Here is a 20311-nt window from a genome sequence, read left to right as displayed (position 1 = left end):
GTCCATTTCCATCCACTCTTGATGTTCTGCATTGTCAGGCCTGCCAGACGAGCCTTCTGATAACAGCCTATAAAGTTCCTCTTGCCTACAATAGTAGAGTCATTCCACTGACTGAGGTATCCAAGCTCCTTCCTATAGGCTGCCTTTACAGGGCTGAAGACTGACTGGTCAAGTGGCTGGAGGACATGGGAGGTGTGTGGTGGCAAGAACAATAGGTGGATGTTATTAATATAGCAGAGCCACATAAATTCCGTCGTTGTGTGACTCCCATGGCCATCAACAACAAGCAGTCTGGCCTCCTCCTTGCCCTCCTTGCCCTGGGAGACAGTCTGAGGGATGAAGACCTTCTGCAGCCATTCAACTGCAGTGTCGTCTGTAGTCCATCCATTCTCTGTTGCAGTGAACTGCCATCCTTTATAAGGGCCAAGGTCTAGAGGAAACCACTGCTGCTGGACTGTCTTGCCCTTATATATGATGAGGGGATCAAGGGCATGGCCCAGGGCAGAGATGCATTCGATGATGGATACCCATGCCCTTGATCCAGGCTGTTTCTTGCGGACAGACTTCGTCTCAGACATGCCTAGCACTAGCCCATTAGATCCTTGGCCCTCAAGGATACCAGTCTCATCCATGTTGTATCTATTGGCTGGTTTAATGCCCTTGATCTCTGGTATGGCGAGGAGTTTGAACCAGTCCCTGATGACCTCAGTAGATGCCCCATTAATACGTCTTGAATCTATAGGGCGACTTCTCTGCACCTTGACTGATGGATTTCTCTTCAAGAAGGCTTGGATCCATCCCTTTCCTATAGGCTCTGTGTCCCCTATAGCATGAAGGATCCTTCCTGCGAATACCCTCACTTGTTGATGAGTTGGGGCAAGGCCAAGGGCATGCTGGATTCGCACCCATTCAGCCAGCTTAGCCTCCTGATCTGGGGATAACCTCTGGAGGTCACAGAAGGCAGCTGTCCTTGCTTGGACACCTTGGAGTCGATGACGAAGTGTTGACCTTGGGATCCCCCATTCAGATGATGCCTTGTGAATAGACTGGCCATTGGCGACGGCATCTAAGGCCTGTTTGACCTCATACTCGGTGTATTTGCCCATAAGGACTATAAAAGGTTATGTAGAAAAAATGAAGTCATTTGGTTAAAAACTGTAAATGTTGTGATGTGGTGAAGTTGGTGAAAATAGGAGGCTGGTGATGGTGATGAGGCATTTTTGGGGGGGCCAGATGTGGGGGGGGGCCAGATGTGGGTATGTTGACTTACTTCTTTGGTGGTGGTGGCGTTGTTGGGCTGGCCAGCTGTGTCTCCAACAGCGACAACATTATCTCGCCTTGGCTCGGACGGCGGCGGCATGGCGGCCCTGGGTAGTTGTGCCGAACTCTGCGCGGACGCAGAAAACGCGGACGCAGAAAACACGGCGGCGGCAGCAGCAGCAGCAGCAGTTTTCTTGACACTGGTGGCACCCCTTCGTGGGGTGGCCGTCTTGTAGACCCTGTCCGAGCAGAGTGCGACCAACTTCTGGCCACGGAACACGTACACGTCCCCGATGAAGCCCGTTTCCGTCGGGGACATGTGTCTGTACACCTGGAAGGTGTCCATATCGTGGAGATCCTCCTCAAATACGATTTCCTGGACGGAAATGGCGATGTTTGCCTCGGCTGATGGGCCGTCTGGGTGGCCGTTGAGCATGTAACCAGCAAGGTGGAACACGCAGTCTCGCCAACACATATTGAAGACGCTGCGGTCACCGGTGGCAGACGGGCAGGCCGGGAGCCGGACGGTGCAAGCGGCCTCGGTAAGATCCGGGCTGAGGTAGCATTCCTCTTCAGGAACCGGTGCCACAACCTGCTGATCTCGAGGTACCTCACCATCAGCTCCGGCCTGCCGCAGCTTGCTTGGCATAGGGATCCGGCATGGGCGATCCAGCGTGTCATGCGTCAAACGCAGGGTCCCAGACCATGTTCCAGCCGCCGCTGCAGTGGATGGTCGACGTCGATAATATCGTCTTCGACGCCGTCCTTTAGGCTGCGTCTCCACACGCACCTGTTTATGTGTGAACAGAACTCTGCAGGGACAGAAACGCATGGTACTCACAGGGGTGGAACACTCTCAGGAAAACGGTTACCGTCAATGTCGAGGATCTGGTCACCCAAACAAAGGAGATTCCCATGACGGAAGCATTTTCCCCGTGGGACTTGTGGAATCCACCAGTTGGCGATAGTTTCCCAGTCACACACATACACATAAAAATCAATTGACCCATCACTTTCTATAGAACTAACAGACTCCTGGTGCATAGGTGTCAAAGACAGCCTGGCTTCAAGTAGACACAAGCCTGTTCTGTTCCAGACCAGCCCTTCCTACCCTCGAGTCTGTACCTGGCAGCTCTTCACGAGAACCGATTGTGATCGAACCCGACATGATGACATCTGAACCCGGCCGCCGCTCTCAACGCAGAAGGCGGAGACGCGACGCCGAGATACCTTCCTCCCCTCCCAGCCGTCGAACGAGAACGAGAACCTCTACGAACAACCGAGTCGACATGCGCCTGACAAACAACCTACCAGACCTTCAACCACCTTCACCTAGACCACTCTCACCACTACCACCACCGAACAACCAAGGCCCGTTGGCGTTCAGAGCCCTCTCTTCATCTCAATCGATCAATCAGGAGCAACTTAATAGACCACCGGCCCGAGCGAATGGCGTCTACTCCGATACAATACTGCACGTGGTCAAGTCGATTTCCGCCCTCGAGGTTGAGGTTCAAGCTCTGCACAAGGACGAACCTGCGGGGGTGCTGATGGAGGGCATCGCGATCCACGAAAAGTTGTTGGCTTGGCTCCAAAACCACACAAGTGCCAGACTTGATCTGCCCGTTCCGCCCGACCTTCGGAACTGTCAATGCAGCGACGACGTGATCAAAACTGACATGTTCATGGAATGCCGCATGTAAGTCGGCATCGCCTCTTTCTCCTTCTCTCTCTCTCTCTCTCTTCATGACCATTCCACTGAGTGAGTCCCGCCACGTCTCTAGATGTCCTGCAAGGATTGCCTTCAAAGCTCGTCGCAGTGCTGCCAGAGGACCCAAAGAGCGGTCAAATGTTTTGCCCCTCAACACAAGTAATGCCCTTGTTGCATGGGGGAGGAGCATCTCTATCTTATGAGTTGTGGTAAGCTTTTCCTTGTCCCTGTTTTTCTGCATCTGTTTCCTGCCTTGGGTAACCTTGGACTGACCGTGGACGATGACGCAGGACACGTGCTGTGCTTGCAATGCTGGCACATCGGCGACACTTGCCCTACCTGTCGCGCCGACGTCAGTGATGGTCCTCAAGCCGAGTACTGAGCATGACGAGAACCGGGTGTACAAAGGGCCTGGAGGCAGAGACGACCGCGAAACCCGATTTTGAGACGAATCCACGGCGTGGAAATATGGTGCTGGGAAAGATTGGAGGTGTAGAAAGCAAAAGGATTAGGAATGGCAGCAAGATCTTGGTCAGGTTAGCATTAGACATGTACCTGAGCTGATGATTGATGCATGCATTCCAAACAAAGTCCTTCTAGTGTAGCCAAGGGGGCATTTGGAGTCATAGTTCAGGAGGCGTGGATGCATGAAGGATTCGCACGTGTATGAATCAATCAGGGTGGCACATTAGCAGTCTGGGCGACATCAAGCAGTTGGCTGCATGCGCGTCCACGGGTGATTTTCCCCCTGCTTCTTTTGGTAGAACACCAGCTGAGTTGGGAAGCAGATCTTGCCTATGATCTACTCCATGTTGGCGTCCGACTCCAAGGGCGTCTTCAATCGCTTTGTTACGTAAGTGAATAAGCAGAACTGTGACAGCACGTCCTTGGGTGACAATGAGAACGTGGTGCTGACCGCGCACTGCGGCTCGAGTCATGATCATGTACACCTCCTGAGGTCGATAAATTCTTGCGGCATAGAGCCGCCTAGGTGCAGTATCAGGACATGTTCGTAGTCCTCAAGTGCGTCTTGGGAAAAAGGCAGTGCGCGCCGTCGCCCTCGTCAATGACAAGGTTCTCGCCTTTAATTGACCACAAAGCCCGAGACGCGACCAGCGAAGCACAGGCCCTCAAAGTCGTAATAAGGACTGCATTCGCGGACAGGGTTTTGGGAGCTTGTAAGCTATCGAGCAGTCGTGATACATCCTGCCTGTTGTCTTGTATCTATTTCCATTTATGTATCATCTCATGTACCTGGTCATTGACTTTGCCGAGTCCATGTGCATCATCATTGCCCTGAGCGCGTCCTCGTCCATCTCAGCAGGCAACTCTGACCATGTTCATCTTCGTGCACCTGGAAACAGCATTGACTAAGTGCAAGTTTAAATCTATGATCGAGGAGACGAACGTGTTGATAGTCAGAAATAGGGCTTTTCATCATGAACGTGGCCATCATCAAGACCTCGTCTCCGGCTAGGAATATGGGCGTGGACACTCGCGTGTTGCTGGACATGACCTCATTCAAATATTTGGTCAGGTTCGTCTCTGTCGGCGCCGTCAAGTTCATCTTCCTGTCAAAATATACAAACACAGTCGTGAACATCTCCTTATTGGTGACTGTAATCAACCTCGCGACGTCGTCCAGACTGTAGTGAGTGAAAAACTTCTCTGACATTATGACGACCTCGGTTGCACGACTGACTGTGAGCGAGTGCGTTTTCAATAAGATGGACTTGGTCGGGTCCTTGAACCTGATCTTCTCATGAACGTGTCCAGGTCTGAGACTTCCCTTATGATTGCGAGCATACCGTTGATCTTGTCTATCGTCTTATCCATCGTCGGGTTTTGAACGATCGTGATCATATGCAAGACACTGTGTGCGACATCAAGGCTTTTCCGGACAGGTGCTAGACCGCCTTTCTGTTCAATTACTATGATCTGAACACCATGAGGAATAATTGGCCGTTTAATGAGGCGATGAACACTGAGTTTCGGAACTTGAGGCAGAATTTGAGGAATGAAGCGCTCCTGAAGACGAACAGGAGGCAGGTCAAGCTGGAGTATCACCTCCAGTGAGACCGAGAGACGCTGAGAAGGTCGCTAAGCCTCATCACCGTAGCCATCCTCAATTTTCTCCTCACCATCACAGAAAAGCTCTTTTCATCCATATCCTCACCCCCCTTTTCCTCTATCCCTTCCTCCGTCCAGACCTTCACCCTTCATCCCTCGCCTCATGAAATCCATCATGCTCAATCCGTCAGGACCAGGCCGTTCAGGATCACTGCTTTAGCCCGAGTCAAATCGACAGAATTAGCTTGATTTCCCAGTTTAAGAGGATAGGGACGAGATGACTGGGAAAAAAATACCCCCCTGCATCGCGTCTCTAATCGTCATGAGGAAGGGTATCATACACCAGGGCCTGGGGCTGCTGTCTTCCCTCGACGTTGTTCAGTTTCGTCACGCACATGTCCACACTACCCCAAGTGTAATTCAAGGCAAAATACCTTTTCTTCGACGTTATTAGAACTATGCACTCCTCAACAACGTTGATAAGGTATAGAGGGATCTCGGAATTCATCCGGCTGGCAACTCGCCAGACGATGCAACGGGATTGTGAGCTTTCGATTGATGGCGTGACGAAAACGAATTGCCTTGATATACGGGGGGGTGATAAGTTTGGTGTATCGTCTCGTCAACTCCCAAGTACCTTGAGGAAAGAAGCCATTTGAGGTGGTGGTGGCCTCCATGGTGCCTAGGCACCTAGGCAACAAACCAAGAAGCCGGTGGTGTGGGACTAGGCAGGCAGGAAGGGGGGTTGGTTGTGCTACAGGGGTGCCACGTTGAGCAGCTACGTACCTAAGTAGCCTAGTCCTTGGTCCCTGGTCCCTGTCCCCTTGTCCCTTGTGCCTTGTACCTGGCCCTTTCCAACTCCACACCGCAACCTCTAATTCAACTCAACCTCTACTTCTCACCTCTGGCTTTTACCTTTTACACACTTCTTACTCTTGGCCCCCCCCAAACCAAACCTGCAATCGACGTAGGCCATTGACTGCACGCGCCAGCTACGGATTCGACGACGGTTCTGCCGCTAATGACGACCCTCGATCAGTGTCTGCAAAACGTCTTGGAGCTGCCTGTTGCCGTCAACGAGCGACGACAGGAGCTGTGGGCGCAACTCGAACAAGCTTACGCCTCATCGCCGCCGCTGCCTCTTACCAAAAGCTTCAAGGTCTGGATCTAGGAAACGCTCAGAATTGAAACGATTGACGCGTACTGTGCCCCCAGGCAGCGTCAGGCAATTGCCGACAAGCAGGCGTCTGCAGACAATATTGTCTATCGATTGAACAGTGTCGCCCGCGCCTTTCACGTCACACCCGCCGTCCTCGTCGACTTCTTCGGTAGCCAGGCAATCCTGAACAGAAATTCCCTCGAGTACCTCAGGACCCTCCGCAACCTCCGACCGGCGACGACGTTTCTTGAACTTTTAGCCGCTTTCGAGAGGAAGCGGCGTTTTGATGAGCTCATGGCCCCGGCCAAGGCTCTCAAGCAGGTGGTTCAGAGCCGTATGTATCCCGAACTCTTCGATCCCCTTCGGGGGTGGTTTTATTACCTTGACTATCATGTCCATCCCACTGAGCCCTATTCTAATAACCCGGCATCTGCAGTGCATCCGAACGCAGCCTCAACTCGTCAATCCCGCAAGAGAGCGGCGGCAACATCAGCCTCACCTTTGCAGGGTAGCGAAATCCCCCCGGCAGCAGCTCACCCGGCGTCAGCGCCAGAACTCCGCGAATCCGAAGCCTCCAAACAAGGAAATTTTACTCCGAAGCCCGCAACCGAGAACACTACGACAGCCGAACAATCAGCTTTTGCTACACCTCGAACCAGCACAACCGAGCCCCTTAAAGAAGCAGATTGGCCGCAGGCATCCCCAAGTCTGGCCAACTCGATGCCAACATTTCCCACACCGGGCCCCGATCAAGAACCTCTTCGGATACAAGACTCGACGATTCTCTCGACCTCGCCCGGTCGTCTCTTCGATACCTCCCTCAGTGATTTCGACTCTACAAACACAAGTGGTGGGCTGGACCTGACAACCTTTGAAGAATTTCTTGGCAGCGTTAATACCTCCTCTACTCCGCACAAGCCCAAGACTACTGTTGATAATATGGCTTCGCACTGGGCTACCACGCATCTCCAGTGGGCCTCCAAGCGGGCATTATCTCGAGTTGAACCAGATGCTGCACTGGCTCCTAAAAGGTCTCGCCACGATCCTGACGCTGTTGGGTCCTCGGGCTTATCTTCGCTGCGTGTTCCGCTCGAGGCCATTGCCGAGAGCTGGCACAGACTCGACAAAGACTGGCTCGACGATGTTATTGTAAACCTTGCCATAAGCCGACTCGCCACGGTTTCGGTCGGCACTGTGGACAGCCTCATTCTCAGCTGTCCCGCACAGAACAATACGCCCACCACACTTCAGCGGCTGGCGCCCCTCAGGAACAAGGACACAATACTGATGACTTTCCACACGCCACAGCACTGGACACTGTTTCGTTTCGTCAAATGCACAGGTTTGCTGGAGGAGTAGGACTCCCTTGGCGTCAGGAGCCAACTCGCGCGCACATCGGTGATGGCATTCTCGCAATGGTTCTTTGAGGACGAGAAGCTTCAGATCACAGTTGAAACGGTATGTAACCATATCATTCAGAAGAAGCACTGTAACAAGACGTTGTTCCTTTTCTCCTATAGACACTAACATGCACGCCATCCTCACAGAAAGCATGCCCTGTTCAGGATAACACTAGCGACTGCGGTGTGTTTGTGGTGGCCTTTGCTGACTCGCTGGCCAGGACGGGCACTATCTCACTCAGCGAATTCCCTGACATGGCGCCGCTGTGGAGGATGGCACTACAGCGAATGCTGCTATCTCGCTACACTCGATACCTCCAGCAGGTCGTTTGGCCCAGCTCTCGGATGCAGTCCTCCCCGACCTCGTCGGCGACCCTTTGGAGCAGTCTGTGGCGCTGCAAAAGAAGATTTGGGATTGTTCTGCGAAGTTGTTGGCGCTTCTGTCGCACTTGGACCCCTCCCAAACCTGCTAGGCTCTTGAGAGCAACTGAGCTTACGCTAATGCTGCTGTTGCCCTTATGAGCCTGGAGAAACTATACTGCTTACACCTTAAAGCCCTCGGCAGAGTGCTAGCTGATAATCCCTACATGGACGGCATTGACAGGCTCTCGAACCTGACAGCTAGCTTGGATGCAATTAGGAAGTTGTTGAACCCTACTAAGTCAAAAGACCTATTTAGTATGCACACTTTGATTTTGATTCTCTTTACTAGGTAGGTCTTAATAAGTTACAGGGAATAGGCTGCAGTGCAGACAGACTAAGTCTATTAATAATACATTGGAGGCTATTCGATTCTACGTTAGTATGGTAGAAAGAGAGGCAAAGTAGTATGTTTTTTACCCTTACTGCTCAGCCCTGCTAGTCTTAATAAGAGTACAGATGCAAAAGTTTGATGCTCTTAAGGGGGACTTTGGCTCTACTACTGGATAAACTAATAGGTGTTTGTTTAGTAGTATGATAGGCTTTGAGGCGTTAGAGAAATTCTTCTTCTTCTTCTTCTGTAGTATTAGAGGGTCTATGTAACTTAGGTTTATAGAGTAGAAAGGCATTAGTAGGTTATAGGACTTGCTTCTAGGCTTAGCTGCACTTTTGTACTGTTGGTTGACTTATTCACTTGTAATGCGTTCCCGCTCGTCCATCTCCACTTGCTTAATTCTATTCTCCTAGACGTTAATGATAGATAATGGCAATGCCTGTTGTTTATATTTATTAGGCTGTATCCCCTTGCGCTTATTCTTACGATAAAAAGTGCAATTACAACAAAAGTGACAAATAGGGGGAAAGAAAAATCAAAAGTTTAGTAACTCTTTAGTGCATTCGCTTGAGGTTTCAGGAAATTACTGGGATAGTTACCTGTTGTGTTTCCCCTGTAAAGGAAGAAGTGATGGAGATGTCGAATTGGCAATATACTATCGAGGATGCAGCACGAAATGCCAGGCACTTCCTGGAGAAGGGCGTCAAGAAAGCCCCAGACTATCTGTTTGTTGATTTGTGATTTGGTAACTATTATGGCCGACTTTAGAACCCTGACAATGAACGCGAGCAACATTTGTCTCTGCGACTTGAAGCGCACGTGTTCTTTGGGAGAGGCGTCTCTTGTCAGCGTGTACCCCAACAATGATAGAGCAGTTTGAAGACGTACGTGGGAATGGTACGTCATCTTGTGTCAGGATTTGATTAGGAATAGGGTATTGGTGGCTGGAAGATAGCGGATGGGATAAGGGGGGGTGACGGTGATGCATGTCGTTTAGGTGCTTAAGTAGAGGCTGGGTGGTTTGTGTTGATCGTTTGCCAGAGACAGGCATATTTTCTCTCCACCGGGCCACCGGGCCATGGCATCCAGTTTCTGTGGAAAGATGCCGAACCATCAACGCGCCAATCTCCATGGCCATGTCAGCCTGAGCCAGTCTGAACCGCAGCTGCAGATACTGCAGTTTTACAAGGGCGTCTTGGTAGTCTTTGGAGAAGCTGAAACTGTTGGAACTGTTGAGAATGTCGTGGTTGATGCTCTTGTTGACGTTGTGATCGGTGTTCTTGATGCTCATGCAGAGGCGGAAAGGATAAGGGGGTGAAGGAGCACGAGCGAGGTGTGCAGCGGCAGGAATGTCAGCCCAAACGGCCCGAACGATGGCAACGCCCGAAAAGATCGGCGGCACAGGTCGCAACAAGTCACAGCCCGGTTGGTTTTGGCTGGTTGGTTGTTCTAGACTGGGTTGAGATCGAATTGCTGGTGGCAGAGTTGCTTGAGGCCGAGAGAGAGAACGAATGACCTGTCGTCCGGTTGAGCCACCACCGGAGAAAATCAGACAAATTAGTAGTAGCCAGTGTCGATAACTGTGCGACTATTCCTTCAGCGTCTGCAGTCTCTGGTGTTTGCCACGTCCAGGACCATTTCCGAGGTGTACAGACACAGATCGAGGTCGGCGTCAAGCGGAGTCCAGTCCATCACTTTAGACACTGTGCCGTTGTACGTAACCTAGACGCCAACGTAGCACTGGTTGAGGTGGTGCATAATAGCCTCCCAGTTGGACGGCGCAGTGGGATAGTAAATCTTGAAGGCAATGACGGTGCGAACCTAGCGGAGGCCGTGTGTACCTTTGAGGAAGCCCTCACACCCCATTTGCAGTCTAGACAGTTTAGTCAAGTAGGTGTAGGCGACTTCAGCGACAACAGGCGAGTTTGTTTCAAGACAGAGGCGGCCCCAGGAGATGTCGGGATACCTATTGCCCTAAATCTTATTGTTTGTACTACTGCTGCAGCAACTGCAGCTGTTGCCAGGCGTAAGAGTAGTATTAAGTGTGCCGAGGGCCTAAAAGCCCGGAAGAAAAGGGCAAGTGACAGCAGTAATTTTGTAGGAGACCTGGGCAGCAAAGTATCAATCGGACTTAATTCTGGAGAAGGAAGAAGGTGGTGGGTAGGGCTTCACCGAAGACTGAAGGGGGGGGAGGGCGTGGTTGCCGGCCCGGCAGCAGGTGAAAGCAAGCACCTACCAAGGGGCCCAAACATGGACAATTTAAGCTTAGATAAGGCTGGTGGAGACCGTGGGGGTGCTGTGCATCAAATTCAATAGGTACTGATCACAGTGAATGTACACCACTTCTCTCAGCTTCTTGTGTAAAGCGATTGGATTTTGCCAACCCCATTGCAACTATGCCTCTTTACAGTAGATAGTAGTACACGAACGAGGTGTTTAGGCTGCTTGTTGAAAAGGGGTTACTTATATCTGAATCAAACAATAAGCGCGACGCTAATTTGAAGTCAATACAGGCGACAAGGAGAGGTCAGCAGAGGCAGAGGCAGATGCATTGCTTCTCAAGGTGCATGCACTTCATATCAGTAAGCCGATGTTTGAGCAACAAGCAATGCGAAGAAACAGTTTGCCCGAGAGGGAAATGTTTTGCCTGGACAGAAAACGGGTTGGATGCTAGGAGGAAACGAGGGAAACGGTTTAATCCGGTTGCGAATGACCCGTTTTCCCGCCCAGAAAACGGTTTCCGGGCAGAGAAAGCCCGTTCACCGGAAGAAAAAGGCCCCACCTCCGCAACAAGTCTTCTCCGCCGTGGAGACAGACACAGGATGAAACTCTGGCGCAAACTTGGCGGAAGCCCCCCTTTACGCGCAATGTCACTGTGGTAAGGAGGGGACTTGAAGCCGGACCAACGACTCAAGCCACCTGAAGCGGCCCCACGGTTTCTTCACCGTTTGTGACATGGTTGTGCTTATTAAGCAACACAACTCTGAACGCCACCCGGTCATCCCCGGCACTCTTCATCGTGCGGCCGCCGGTATTCCAACCTTGCGGGACCGAGGCCGGACCCCGAGCCGGACCCCGAGCCGGCAGACTTTCAGGGTGGTGTCACCCTCCCCTTCACGATATGGTGCGTCGTCGAGGCGGACGACGATGACACGTACAAACCAGACGGAGAAAAAGGAGAAGAAGTCGCACGCAGCGCCCCGGCCACTACATCGCCGCCATACAATCCTGCCAAGGCCCCCTTCTGCAACATCACGCTCAACCATCTCCTCGCTAACAGCCCGTAGCTCACAAGCCCGGAGATCCAGGTTCAGCTGAAGAAGGAATTCGCCGGGCTCATTGCGCCCAAACGCAAGAAAAGGCATCACAGCCTTCAACCAGTCGCTGCTCACCAGCCTTTTCGCCCGCAACCTCCAGCTCGACCTTGCCTCGTCGTCAACCAAGCCCCCGCCCGGCTTCGTCCTCTTCACCTGGAAGACAGTCAGCGTCCTGCTCCGCGCAAACGCGCTCCACTCCCACCCCAACACCAACCTCAACCCGCTGTCCGACAGGCTCGTCATCGTCCTCGTCGACACCAGCTTTCGGCTCGAAGCGCGCCGTTGTCAGCCGCTACGATTATCTCGAAACCTACCTCGTCGTCGCCCACGCCGCCTGCAGCACCCACCATCTACCAAGCCAGAGACGAGGCATACGCCGAATGCAACAAGCTCGACGACATCCGCGCCCTCGACCGCGTCGCCCAAGCCCATCACACGTGGCGGCCCAAGACGTGCTTCGGCGCAGGACCGTACACGCTCGCAGACGTCGCCCGTGACTTCAAGAAGCGCTCGTGGAGCAGCTCCTCGGGCCACGCGACCACCGACGATAGCAAAGCTGCCATGCTCACCTGCACCACCACCGCCACCTTGAGAAAGCCGCCATCACGCAAGAGACAGTGCGTCCGCCGCGCGACGCCCCTCTAGCGACCCCGACGGCTACTGGTTCTACTAAGAGTACGTCGAAACCCTTCCGGCGGTTGAGTTCCGCGTCTATGTCGTTGCCGAGCAGTACCCTACCGGCATGCGCAGCCTGCGCGACTGCGTCGCCCGTGTCTGTTGCACGGAACGAACCCCTGACTAGCACGGCGCCTTGACCGCCACTGAGGCCGCCGGCTGGCTCGTACCGGAACTACGGACTCGCCGAGCATGCCGTCAAGTCCGTCGCCCTGTCTGTCTACGAGGCTCTGTGTGCCGGGGACCGCTGGGCGGCGCAGTTTCGCTCGCTCGACGTCGGGTGCCGCCTCAATGTCTCCCTTTGAGTTCAGGCCTACATGTAAAGTTTCCCAAGTCATGTTTTAATTTGCACTCACTTGTAAGAACTATAGGCCAGGAGACTGTGTTTGTGCCTTGATTACTATACATTCCGCTGCATTTGTAATAGTCGTGGGTTAGAAGACCCTGTATGATTGCGGGACGCTTCATCTTTAGCCCTTTTCCTCAAGGACGTACACTAATCACTATCATTGGCAAGGCTGTCTCCTGATGCCATAGACTCTGCTTGTGCCTTGATCACTATGCATTCCGCTTTATTTGTAATAATTGTGGGTTAGAAGACCCTGTGTGTCTTCAAGCCGGGCGACCTCGTTGTCACCAACAGTTGTGGAAGTCTCCGCAATGATGCTCGATTTGGAGCTTACCAGAAGTACGCGCTCACCAAACAAGAGATGACAGCAAAGGTAAGTTGGACGATTTCCACACTTTGTCTTGCTGCAATGAGACTAACAGCTGAAACCAACTGTCTCTTAACGTGCCCTTGTAGATTGGAGTAGCCTCTTTTGAGACTGCAGTTTCATTGTCCAGCCTGTGCTATCCTGCCAGTGCACTCATCCTGCACCTGCACCTTTACAAGCCATCTGACCATCCTAATTCCTAGAACAATAACAAGAAGGTGCTTAATTGGGGTGCTTCTTCTTCTTTTGGTGCCCAATCTAGCCAGATGGCTGCACAAGCAGGCTAGCTTTGTAGTTGCAGCTACTAGCACAAGCTGACTACTAATAGGACGCATTGTTTCAGTACGTTTTTACTATCAGATATCTAACTATAATATGTAGCACCAGCCTAAAGGGCTAAGTAGAGCTGTTTTCTCTTACACTTAAGGCAGTTAAACAGTCTTCACAGCTGTAGAGCCTAAAGGGCCCTTAGACTCCTCCATCTCTTTAGTTGTAAAGTGTACAGCTGTCATAGGCTGCCCTCTTAGCTTAGTCAGCGTGCTCTGTGATCTTGCCTGCTTCTTCGTTAGCCTGTTAAATTAGAGGGCATAACGCATACAAAGGACACTACAGAGGACGGTAGAGATAGGACGTATGGGCCGGCTCGGCCGGTCTCTCAGCAGCAACAAAGGGCCTGCTGCAGGCTTCATCTCAGGCAGTGGGTATTGTAGCGGCCTGAGGCGCCTAGGATAGGGGCTGCCGAAAGCCTGGTCAGGCGGCAGTGCGCCGCCGCTGCGCACGAGAATAGTTACGTAGACATTGCACCCAATTTACGCACAATCGACCCATCACGGTTACCCTTGCCAATCTAACAAAATTATCAGGTAAAATAAAGTTTCCCTGTCTTCAGTTCTAAATTATGGAGTGGAACGTCCTGGCTGAGGCATTCAATTCAAGCATACGGGACAACCGGTTAGAGGATCGGCTCCTGTATCAGGAATTGTCGTAAAGTAGATCCACACTTACGGGACCGTAAGGTTGTCCGTGTGCCGGGAATTAATTTATTATACTTTCATTTAGTTGAAACCTCCCACAATGCTGCGAACTCCGCCTACGCTTGGCACTTAATCCGAATACGCTTTAGGTTTACTATGACTCGCCGTGTACGCCAGGCAGAAAGATGACTCCCATGGCTCTATGCTGCAATAATAGACAGCTGCAATATACATAGACTATTTAAAAGAGTGAGTATGTCCCATCATTTCTTTAAAGCAACCTCACACACATTCCGCACTCAACGCACTACCTCCACTCAACTACAATACATCCTGCACAATGCTGTCTCACACTCTTTTTTCCTTAGCCGCTGCTGTAGCTGCCATGATCCAGCCTGCCGTGGGGTTGCCAGCTGAGCAGCTTCAAGCCCGGCAAACTGTATGCTCAATAAACGAGAACACTTGGACAGCTAGGATGGCCGGGACGTGTTCCATTGATGGAGGCCCTGCTATGACTTGTGATCTGAGAACCGATCTCAAGACTCTTGTCGTAAAGCAAAATACGATGATAAGCGCCGCGGGCCTAGGCAACAACCAATTCGAATGCACTGGATACCAGAACGTAAGTACAAATGTTGCCCTCCTTTGACGTCTGCTTACATAGCTACCTAGTGGCAATGCTGCTCTTCTTAGATGTCAGGGGCCAAGGAGAAGGGACGACTAAGGGGCCTACGGGGGGGCACCGGAGGGGCCCTAGATGCAGGGATAGGCTGGCATGTCTATATGCAGTCTGGCACGTAAAAAAGCGTTTAAGAAGCATCCTTTAAGCCAGAGGTTTAAGGGTATTAAATTCAAAAAGTTATGCTTAACTATACCTTTAGGCATTATTACTGACTCTTTCACTCCATGCAACACTAGTACCTAATACATTTTAATCTCCACCTATCCGTATAGGCGCACTAACTGTTAGGCAGCAGGGTCTTTGACAAGGTCGTGTACAGCAGAGACGACGGAGTGCGAGATTTCTCCAGTTTATCGGGCGATTGGTAGGTAATATCATTAGTTGCTACTTCTTCCACCCAAGGTGTAACTACCTACGACTCTTCCTCCTCAAACTGAATGTCCTTGCCGATCATGCGCGCAACTGAGATCGCTAGACTGCCAGCCTCAGAACTGATCAGGCCGTTGCAGGTCGTTGCCGCAAGATCCAGTAGTCTCACGTCAGGTTCGCCGTCAACACCAGCCGCAGCCATGAGAATATAACCAACCACCCAAGGCAGCTCACTCTCCTTGTCCATGTAAGCTGCCGTGTACAGCTCTCTCAGAACAGGGTCGCAGGCATCCTTGACAGATCGAAGAAGGCTCCAGCACCAGCGATGCATCACCAAGTAGGGGAACGCCATCTCGAGAGACTCGCAGTTCAGTGCCATGACAAGTGTGGTGACGAGTTCCTCGGGGGCGAGGCCACTGGCGGCTCGGTCTTTCCCGGCGGCCTCGGCGTTGGCCTTTTGCTGCCGACGTCGATTCCTCGCCCGGAGCTCTTGTGGATCGTCGATTTGCGTCATGATCAGATCTCCGCTGTCGACCGAGCCCTCCTGCTGATAGGCGCTGCGCGCGACAATATCATCAAGCAGCTCAGGTGTCCACTCGACACCAGCCTTGGAGCAAACCTGGGTCTTGAACATGGACGACACGGGGGCACCGTCCTTGATACCTCGCGGACCGGCGCGCGAGGCAACGGCAGCATTTCGTCGGCGGTTCTTTGTGAAGGAGGCAGCCGAAACACCCATCTGGAGACAGAATTTCCGAAAACAGCCCTCAATCGTCTCTGGGCGCTCATCCCCCACCCAGATACTGGAGTCGCCGAGAATAGAAAGCATGACCTCCATTTCGGGCCACGGGCCGTCCAACAGGCGGCGCCTCTGCAAGGCATTGTACAGGTGGGCGGTGTACGTGATGGAGCCCCAAGCGTTGGCGACGGCGAGACTGACGTCGTACATCTCGGTGCGGAGACGGAAGAGATAAAGACCGCTCAGAACAGGGGAGTAGATCAAGATACGATGGGCCTCCATCTCGGAGGGCACAGGCCTGCCCATGTGTGCATACTCTCTCGCCTTGGCGCCGTGTACTGGGTCTTTACCTATCCATTGTATCTGCCGACTGAGCTCCTGCAGCGCGAGGTCATTAGAGGCCGGCTAATGGTTGATCTTTAAACGTTCGTGAAACTCCAGGTGGCGTCCCAACGAGTTGTCCATCACAGTGGCCTCTTGAACTATTTCCTTAAAGCTACGTCGAGTTGCGGTACGCATTGTGTGATGAATGTCCAGGAAGACCTGGGCGGTAATGATGAGCGAAAAAGAAACGATGGGCGCCTTATCGAACTTCCTCATTTCGCGCAGAAACTCGTCCTCGACTGGGTAGCTGGGGATTAATTGAATGACGGTAACGAGTTCCGTGAAGAACTCCAGGAGAAGTATTGTGTCTTCCTGGAACTTTTCCTGACCTGTCTTGGAGGCACGATCACTGTTAGGGTTGTATTCGCCGAACATGCCTTCATTGACTAAGGGAATATGGTGAGGTTTGAGATCGTCAGTAAAGCCTTGTAAGAGTTGGAAGGCGACCATGTAGCATTGGTTGGCTATGTCGTACGTGTTGTAGTTGAAATTGTCCCGGCTGTTGGTGAGGTGGACCTGTTCTGCTGTATACCCCTTCTGGAGGCAGATCATGAGATAAAACTTGTTGAGAACGCCTGAGACGCCTCTGTCGTGCGCGTCCAAAAGAGGAGCAACTTCTTCTATCATCCCGCGAGCGACGGAGATGGCTGTATTCGTGGCAACAGCAGCATCAGCGAGATCAAATTTGCGGTTGCGGTGATTGGACCAAATCCACTCGATCTGAGACTGAATCCTGTCCAGGTCGTTGACCAGAACGGTGAAGGCAAACAAAACGTCCTCGATGGAAGTCTGGGGCTCTGCTTCGTAAGACGCCGGGTCTTCATCGCGCGGTACTGGTCTCTCATGAGGCGCATTGCGGAATTCTTCGAGGAAAGCCTGGGACGGCTCGTTGACAGTCAGGGCGGCAAAGCGGTTGCTGAGATCCTTGGATGAGTCTTTGGGTGCAGTATCGCCCATGTCCGCAGCGGCCTCTGTCTCCGTAGTAGATGCCGTCGCAAAAGCTGTTCCCGGCCGCAACGCCTCTCTGACCGCCATCAGAATACTAACAAAGTATCCATGCCGTTCAGCGGACTCGGGATCCGGGTCGAGTCCGTTTTCGCTCAACCTGCCGCCGAATCGAGACCGAAGATGAATAAGGCGGTCAATCGTGGTAAAAAAGACAGCCGGCACCGACACGGCTGAATCTTGGCGACTAGCGATGAACTCAGCCAGTGGCAGGAAGTCTTTGATGGCAATAATATGCCTTGTCGTCTTCTTGTCCGCCGGCCTGGGCCCCTCCTTGGCCTTGCCGTCGCCACGAGCCTTGGTTCGTTGCTTGCCCTTCAGTCGTCCACTCTTTGGTATTAAGTCAAAGCACCCACTTTTCGGCCACCCCCCCATTTCGGCCGGGGTTTTACACCAAAAGTACTACTTTTCACTACACCCTTTTATTAATAACTAATATAGATAAATAAATATAAAAAGTCTTATAAAATAGTTTTTTATCTCTATTTTATATATATAGTATTTTCTAACTTTATATAGCTTAGTAATATACTTAGTTTATAGTATAAAGTAAAAACTCTACTTTCTAATACTATTTTTAAGATTTTAAATTTTAGTATTATATAGTAATTATAGTACTTATAGTAAAACTACTTAAATAACTTTAATTATAGTATATATTTATATTAAAAGAAAGTAGATTTACCTATATAAATAGCTTATTTACTATATAAGTTTAAAAATAGTATAATACTAGTAAAATATATACTAGTTAAATTTTACTTTTATAATACTTATATAACTACTATTAAATACTTAACTATAAGTATATAATATAAAAATCCAATTAAAAAAGTATATATATATACTAAAAATAGCTTTTTTAATATAAAGCCTACTAAAATATTTTAGCTTAAGCTACTGTTAAGGACCACTAGTAAAATATACTATAATCTTAACATTTTAAGATTTCTAACTTTAAAGACTTAATACTTTATATATAGTATAGTAGAAGCTTTTATACCTATTATCTATAGTTATTTTATAGTTATATATAATATATAATATTTATAGATTATTTAGGGTTAGGGTTAAGGAGCTAGGGTTGTTAGTTTTAGTAGATTTTAGGTGTAAAACCTGGCCGAAATGGGGGGGTGGCCGAAAAGTGGGTGGTTTGACTTACCTGTACCTGACAGAGGTTTGGGTAGCCGCAGGCCTTGGCAGTAGAGGCAAGCCATATGGCGACTGAGTCGGTATCCTGCTTGTACTGCCTGTAAATGTCTAGGAGTTGGATGGGCAGCATTGTGGGTAATAGATGTAGTGGGCTGGTCGATGTTCAAGAACCGCCAAAAAGCCCGGCAAGAAAGATTACAGGCTAAACAGTGTAGGGGGAGTTAAAAGATGTAGGTACTCGTGCATTACAGGGCGCAGGGGCCACACAACACACTCTCTGTCCAGCACACAACACACTGTGGCGCAGAGTTTGTTGTGTGGCGTGTGTAACTCAAGCAAACAGGTACCCCGCATGTGAGGCGCGTCCTGCCGTAGAGGGGGTGTAACTGCTAAAAGTAGAACATTATGTTGAATTAGAGGGCGTAATATACCTGCTCAAAGGCCACTTTAGAGGCCGCAGAGCTAGCTGTACCTATCTAACTAACCTAGATTAGACCCTGACTGAAAGACCCTACTGTAAGAATTCCGCTGTGAAGAAGAAGAAGAAGAAGAAGAGGAATCTATTAGGAGAAACACATGGCCCCTGACACAGTACTTGGTGTTCGGCTGCATGTTCGAACAGACGCTGTCGAGATTAGTGTTCAGCTACAAGAACGTGTCGGTATTGATGCCGTACATGGCTGCGTACATTGCACATGAAGCAGTGCTGATATCAGCAGATGTCTCAGTCTTGTAACGACAAGTGATATCACCCTGAGTACTTCGTTGCTAGGTAATGGGCTGGCAATCATCTGCAACAGCGCAATGGGGTAGAAGAGCTTAGGGTTAGCAAGGAGGAATGCTTTCTATTAGTCTGCTTCTACTGCTAGAACACTACATTGTAACTGCAAAAACAGAGCCTCGGCAATTGATTCCTAGTTCAGTTAGCAATCCAGACAGTTGAGCATGGATATACCTAAACAAAAGACGGCGGCAGAAAGGAAATTAGAAGGACGCGCGTTCATCTTATGGAAGTTAGATTGCTCTAGCATGTGAAGGCTGAGACCTGCATAGCCAGGCAACTGCAGGCAAGGCATTCTCTCCTCTAATGCAGCATTGAACTGCGGCACAGGATTTCCACTTGCAGTAGACTAAATAACAGCATTTTACTATATATGCCATGACGCCATGGAGTGTAGAAAAGTTGCTTCACTGCTATTAGGGTGTGTGAAAGTATCCATTCTTTTATACTTTCAACCCTTTTAACATTACTAGTGCAAAAATGTAGGGGAAACGTAAAAGAAACTTTACCTTGCTGCACTGTAAGTTTACTTAGTTCCAACTTATACTTTTAAGATAAGGAACTCTGAATTTAATATGTGTTTGTACATGTATAAATTCTCTCCTGCCCGCTAAAGAAATTTCTCTCCTCTTCGGCCCAAATATCTATACTGCAGGAATACAAAGCTTAACTAGGAATTCACTATGTCGTCTGTGACCTACTCTTATCCTACTTCCGCTAGTATCCTCCCGCTACTTATTACATTTATTATTGCTAGTACTCACGTACTAGCTCTCTTACCTACTAATCTCACTCTGCCCTCTACCTCTACCTCTACCCTCTCTATACCTCAAGATTTTATAGACAGTGTTCTCTATTACTTCGGCAACCTGTCTAGTCAGCCTGCATCCCTCAACAAGCGTGCCGGTATATTACAACGACGCATTGAGGCCCCAGATGTCGTCTCATGCGATGCTAGGGAGCAATGGAGAGGTCGTGTGTGCCGAGCACACATCGGGCCCAGAGCATTCCGCGACAATTGTCAATTTCCCCAAGGCCCACCTCACTTCGGGCAACTCTACATTAGATTTGGACTTTGTCCTGAACTGACTACTTGCCTCCCTATAAGAGTGCGTCAAAATAATGTCGGTATTCCCACAGCTCTCTGCGCACCTTCTACACCC

The 20311-nt window shown here is 50.5% G+C and overlaps 8 protein-coding genes across 8 annotated transcripts; 4 read left to right on the top strand and 4 right to left on the bottom strand.

Moving 5' to 3' along the window:
- Positions 1–1328: 1328 nt before the first annotated feature.
- Positions 1329–4646, bottom strand: CH63R_09659 (Polyketide synthase; the record flags this gene model as incomplete). The annotated part of the gene is made up of 7 exons (XM_018304633.1): positions 1329–1367; positions 1424–2050; positions 2721–3310; positions 3367–3498; positions 3825–3958; positions 4226–4301; positions 4343–4646. The coding sequence occupies 7 exons, from the start codon at positions 4644–4646 to the stop codon at positions 1329–1331; spliced, it is 1902 nt and encodes a 633-aa protein (XP_018156656.1).
- A 1416-nt stretch (positions 4647–6062) lies between these two features.
- On the top strand, positions 6063–7559 carry CH63R_09658 (uncharacterized protein; the record flags this gene model as incomplete). Its single annotated transcript, XM_018304632.1, has 2 exons — positions 6063–6200; positions 6261–7559. 2 exons carry the CDS (start codon positions 6063–6065, stop codon positions 7557–7559), a joined length of 1437 nt encoding a protein of 478 aa, XP_018156655.1.
- A 42-nt stretch (positions 7560–7601) lies between these two features.
- On the top strand, positions 7602–8073 carry CH63R_09657 (uncharacterized protein; the record flags this gene model as incomplete). Its single annotated transcript, XM_018304631.1, has 3 exons — positions 7602–7658; positions 7748–7784; positions 7925–8073. 3 exons carry the CDS (start codon positions 7602–7604, stop codon positions 8071–8073), a joined length of 243 nt encoding a protein of 80 aa, XP_018156654.1.
- A 1274-nt stretch (positions 8074–9347) lies between these two features.
- On the bottom strand, positions 9348–9645 carry CH63R_09656 (uncharacterized protein; the record flags this gene model as incomplete). Its single annotated transcript, XM_018304630.1, is given in 2 exon segments — positions 9348–9446; positions 9466–9645. 2 exon segments carry the CDS (start codon positions 9643–9645, stop codon positions 9348–9350), a joined length of 279 nt encoding a protein of 92 aa, XP_018156653.1.
- Positions 9646–11475: 1830 nt separating this feature from the next.
- On the top strand, positions 11476–12316 carry CH63R_09655 (uncharacterized protein; the record flags this gene model as incomplete). Its single annotated transcript, XM_018304629.1, has 2 exons — positions 11476–11478; positions 11642–12316. The coding sequence occupies 2 exons, from the start codon at positions 11476–11478 to the stop codon at positions 12314–12316; spliced, it is 678 nt and encodes a 225-aa protein (XP_018156652.1).
- Positions 12317–14376: 2060 nt separating this feature from the next.
- CH63R_09654 (EC29 protein) lies at positions 14377–14729 on the top strand (the record flags this gene model as incomplete). Its single annotated transcript, XM_018304628.1, has 2 exons — positions 14377–14658; positions 14709–14729. 2 exons carry the CDS (start codon positions 14377–14379, stop codon positions 14727–14729), a joined length of 303 nt encoding a protein of 100 aa, XP_018156651.1.
- A 401-nt stretch (positions 14730–15130) lies between these two features.
- On the bottom strand, positions 15131–16132 carry CH63R_09653 (Ank-repeat protein mbp1; the record flags this gene model as incomplete). Its single annotated transcript, XM_018304627.1, has 1 exon — positions 15131–16132. The coding sequence occupies one exon, from the start codon at positions 16130–16132 to the stop codon at positions 15131–15133; it is 1002 nt and encodes a 333-aa protein (XP_018156650.1).
- Positions 16133–16231: 99 nt separating this feature from the next.
- CH63R_09652 (Ank-repeat protein mbp1) lies at positions 16232–17167 on the bottom strand (the record flags this gene model as incomplete). The annotated part of the gene is made up of 1 exon (XM_018304626.1): positions 16232–17167. The coding sequence occupies one exon, from the start codon at positions 17165–17167 to the stop codon at positions 16232–16234; it is 936 nt and encodes a 311-aa protein (XP_018156649.1).
- Positions 17168–20311: the final 3144 nt, after the last annotated feature.

This window comes from Colletotrichum higginsianum, chromosome 6 (assembly GCF_001672515.1).
Source record: "Colletotrichum higginsianum IMI 349063 chromosome 6, whole genome shotgun sequence".
NCBI lineage: Eukaryota > Fungi > Ascomycota > Sordariomycetes > Glomerellales > Glomerellaceae > Colletotrichum > Colletotrichum higginsianum.
Note: the sequence above shows the minus strand (reverse complement) of the source record. Positions and strands in the feature narration are given on the sequence as shown.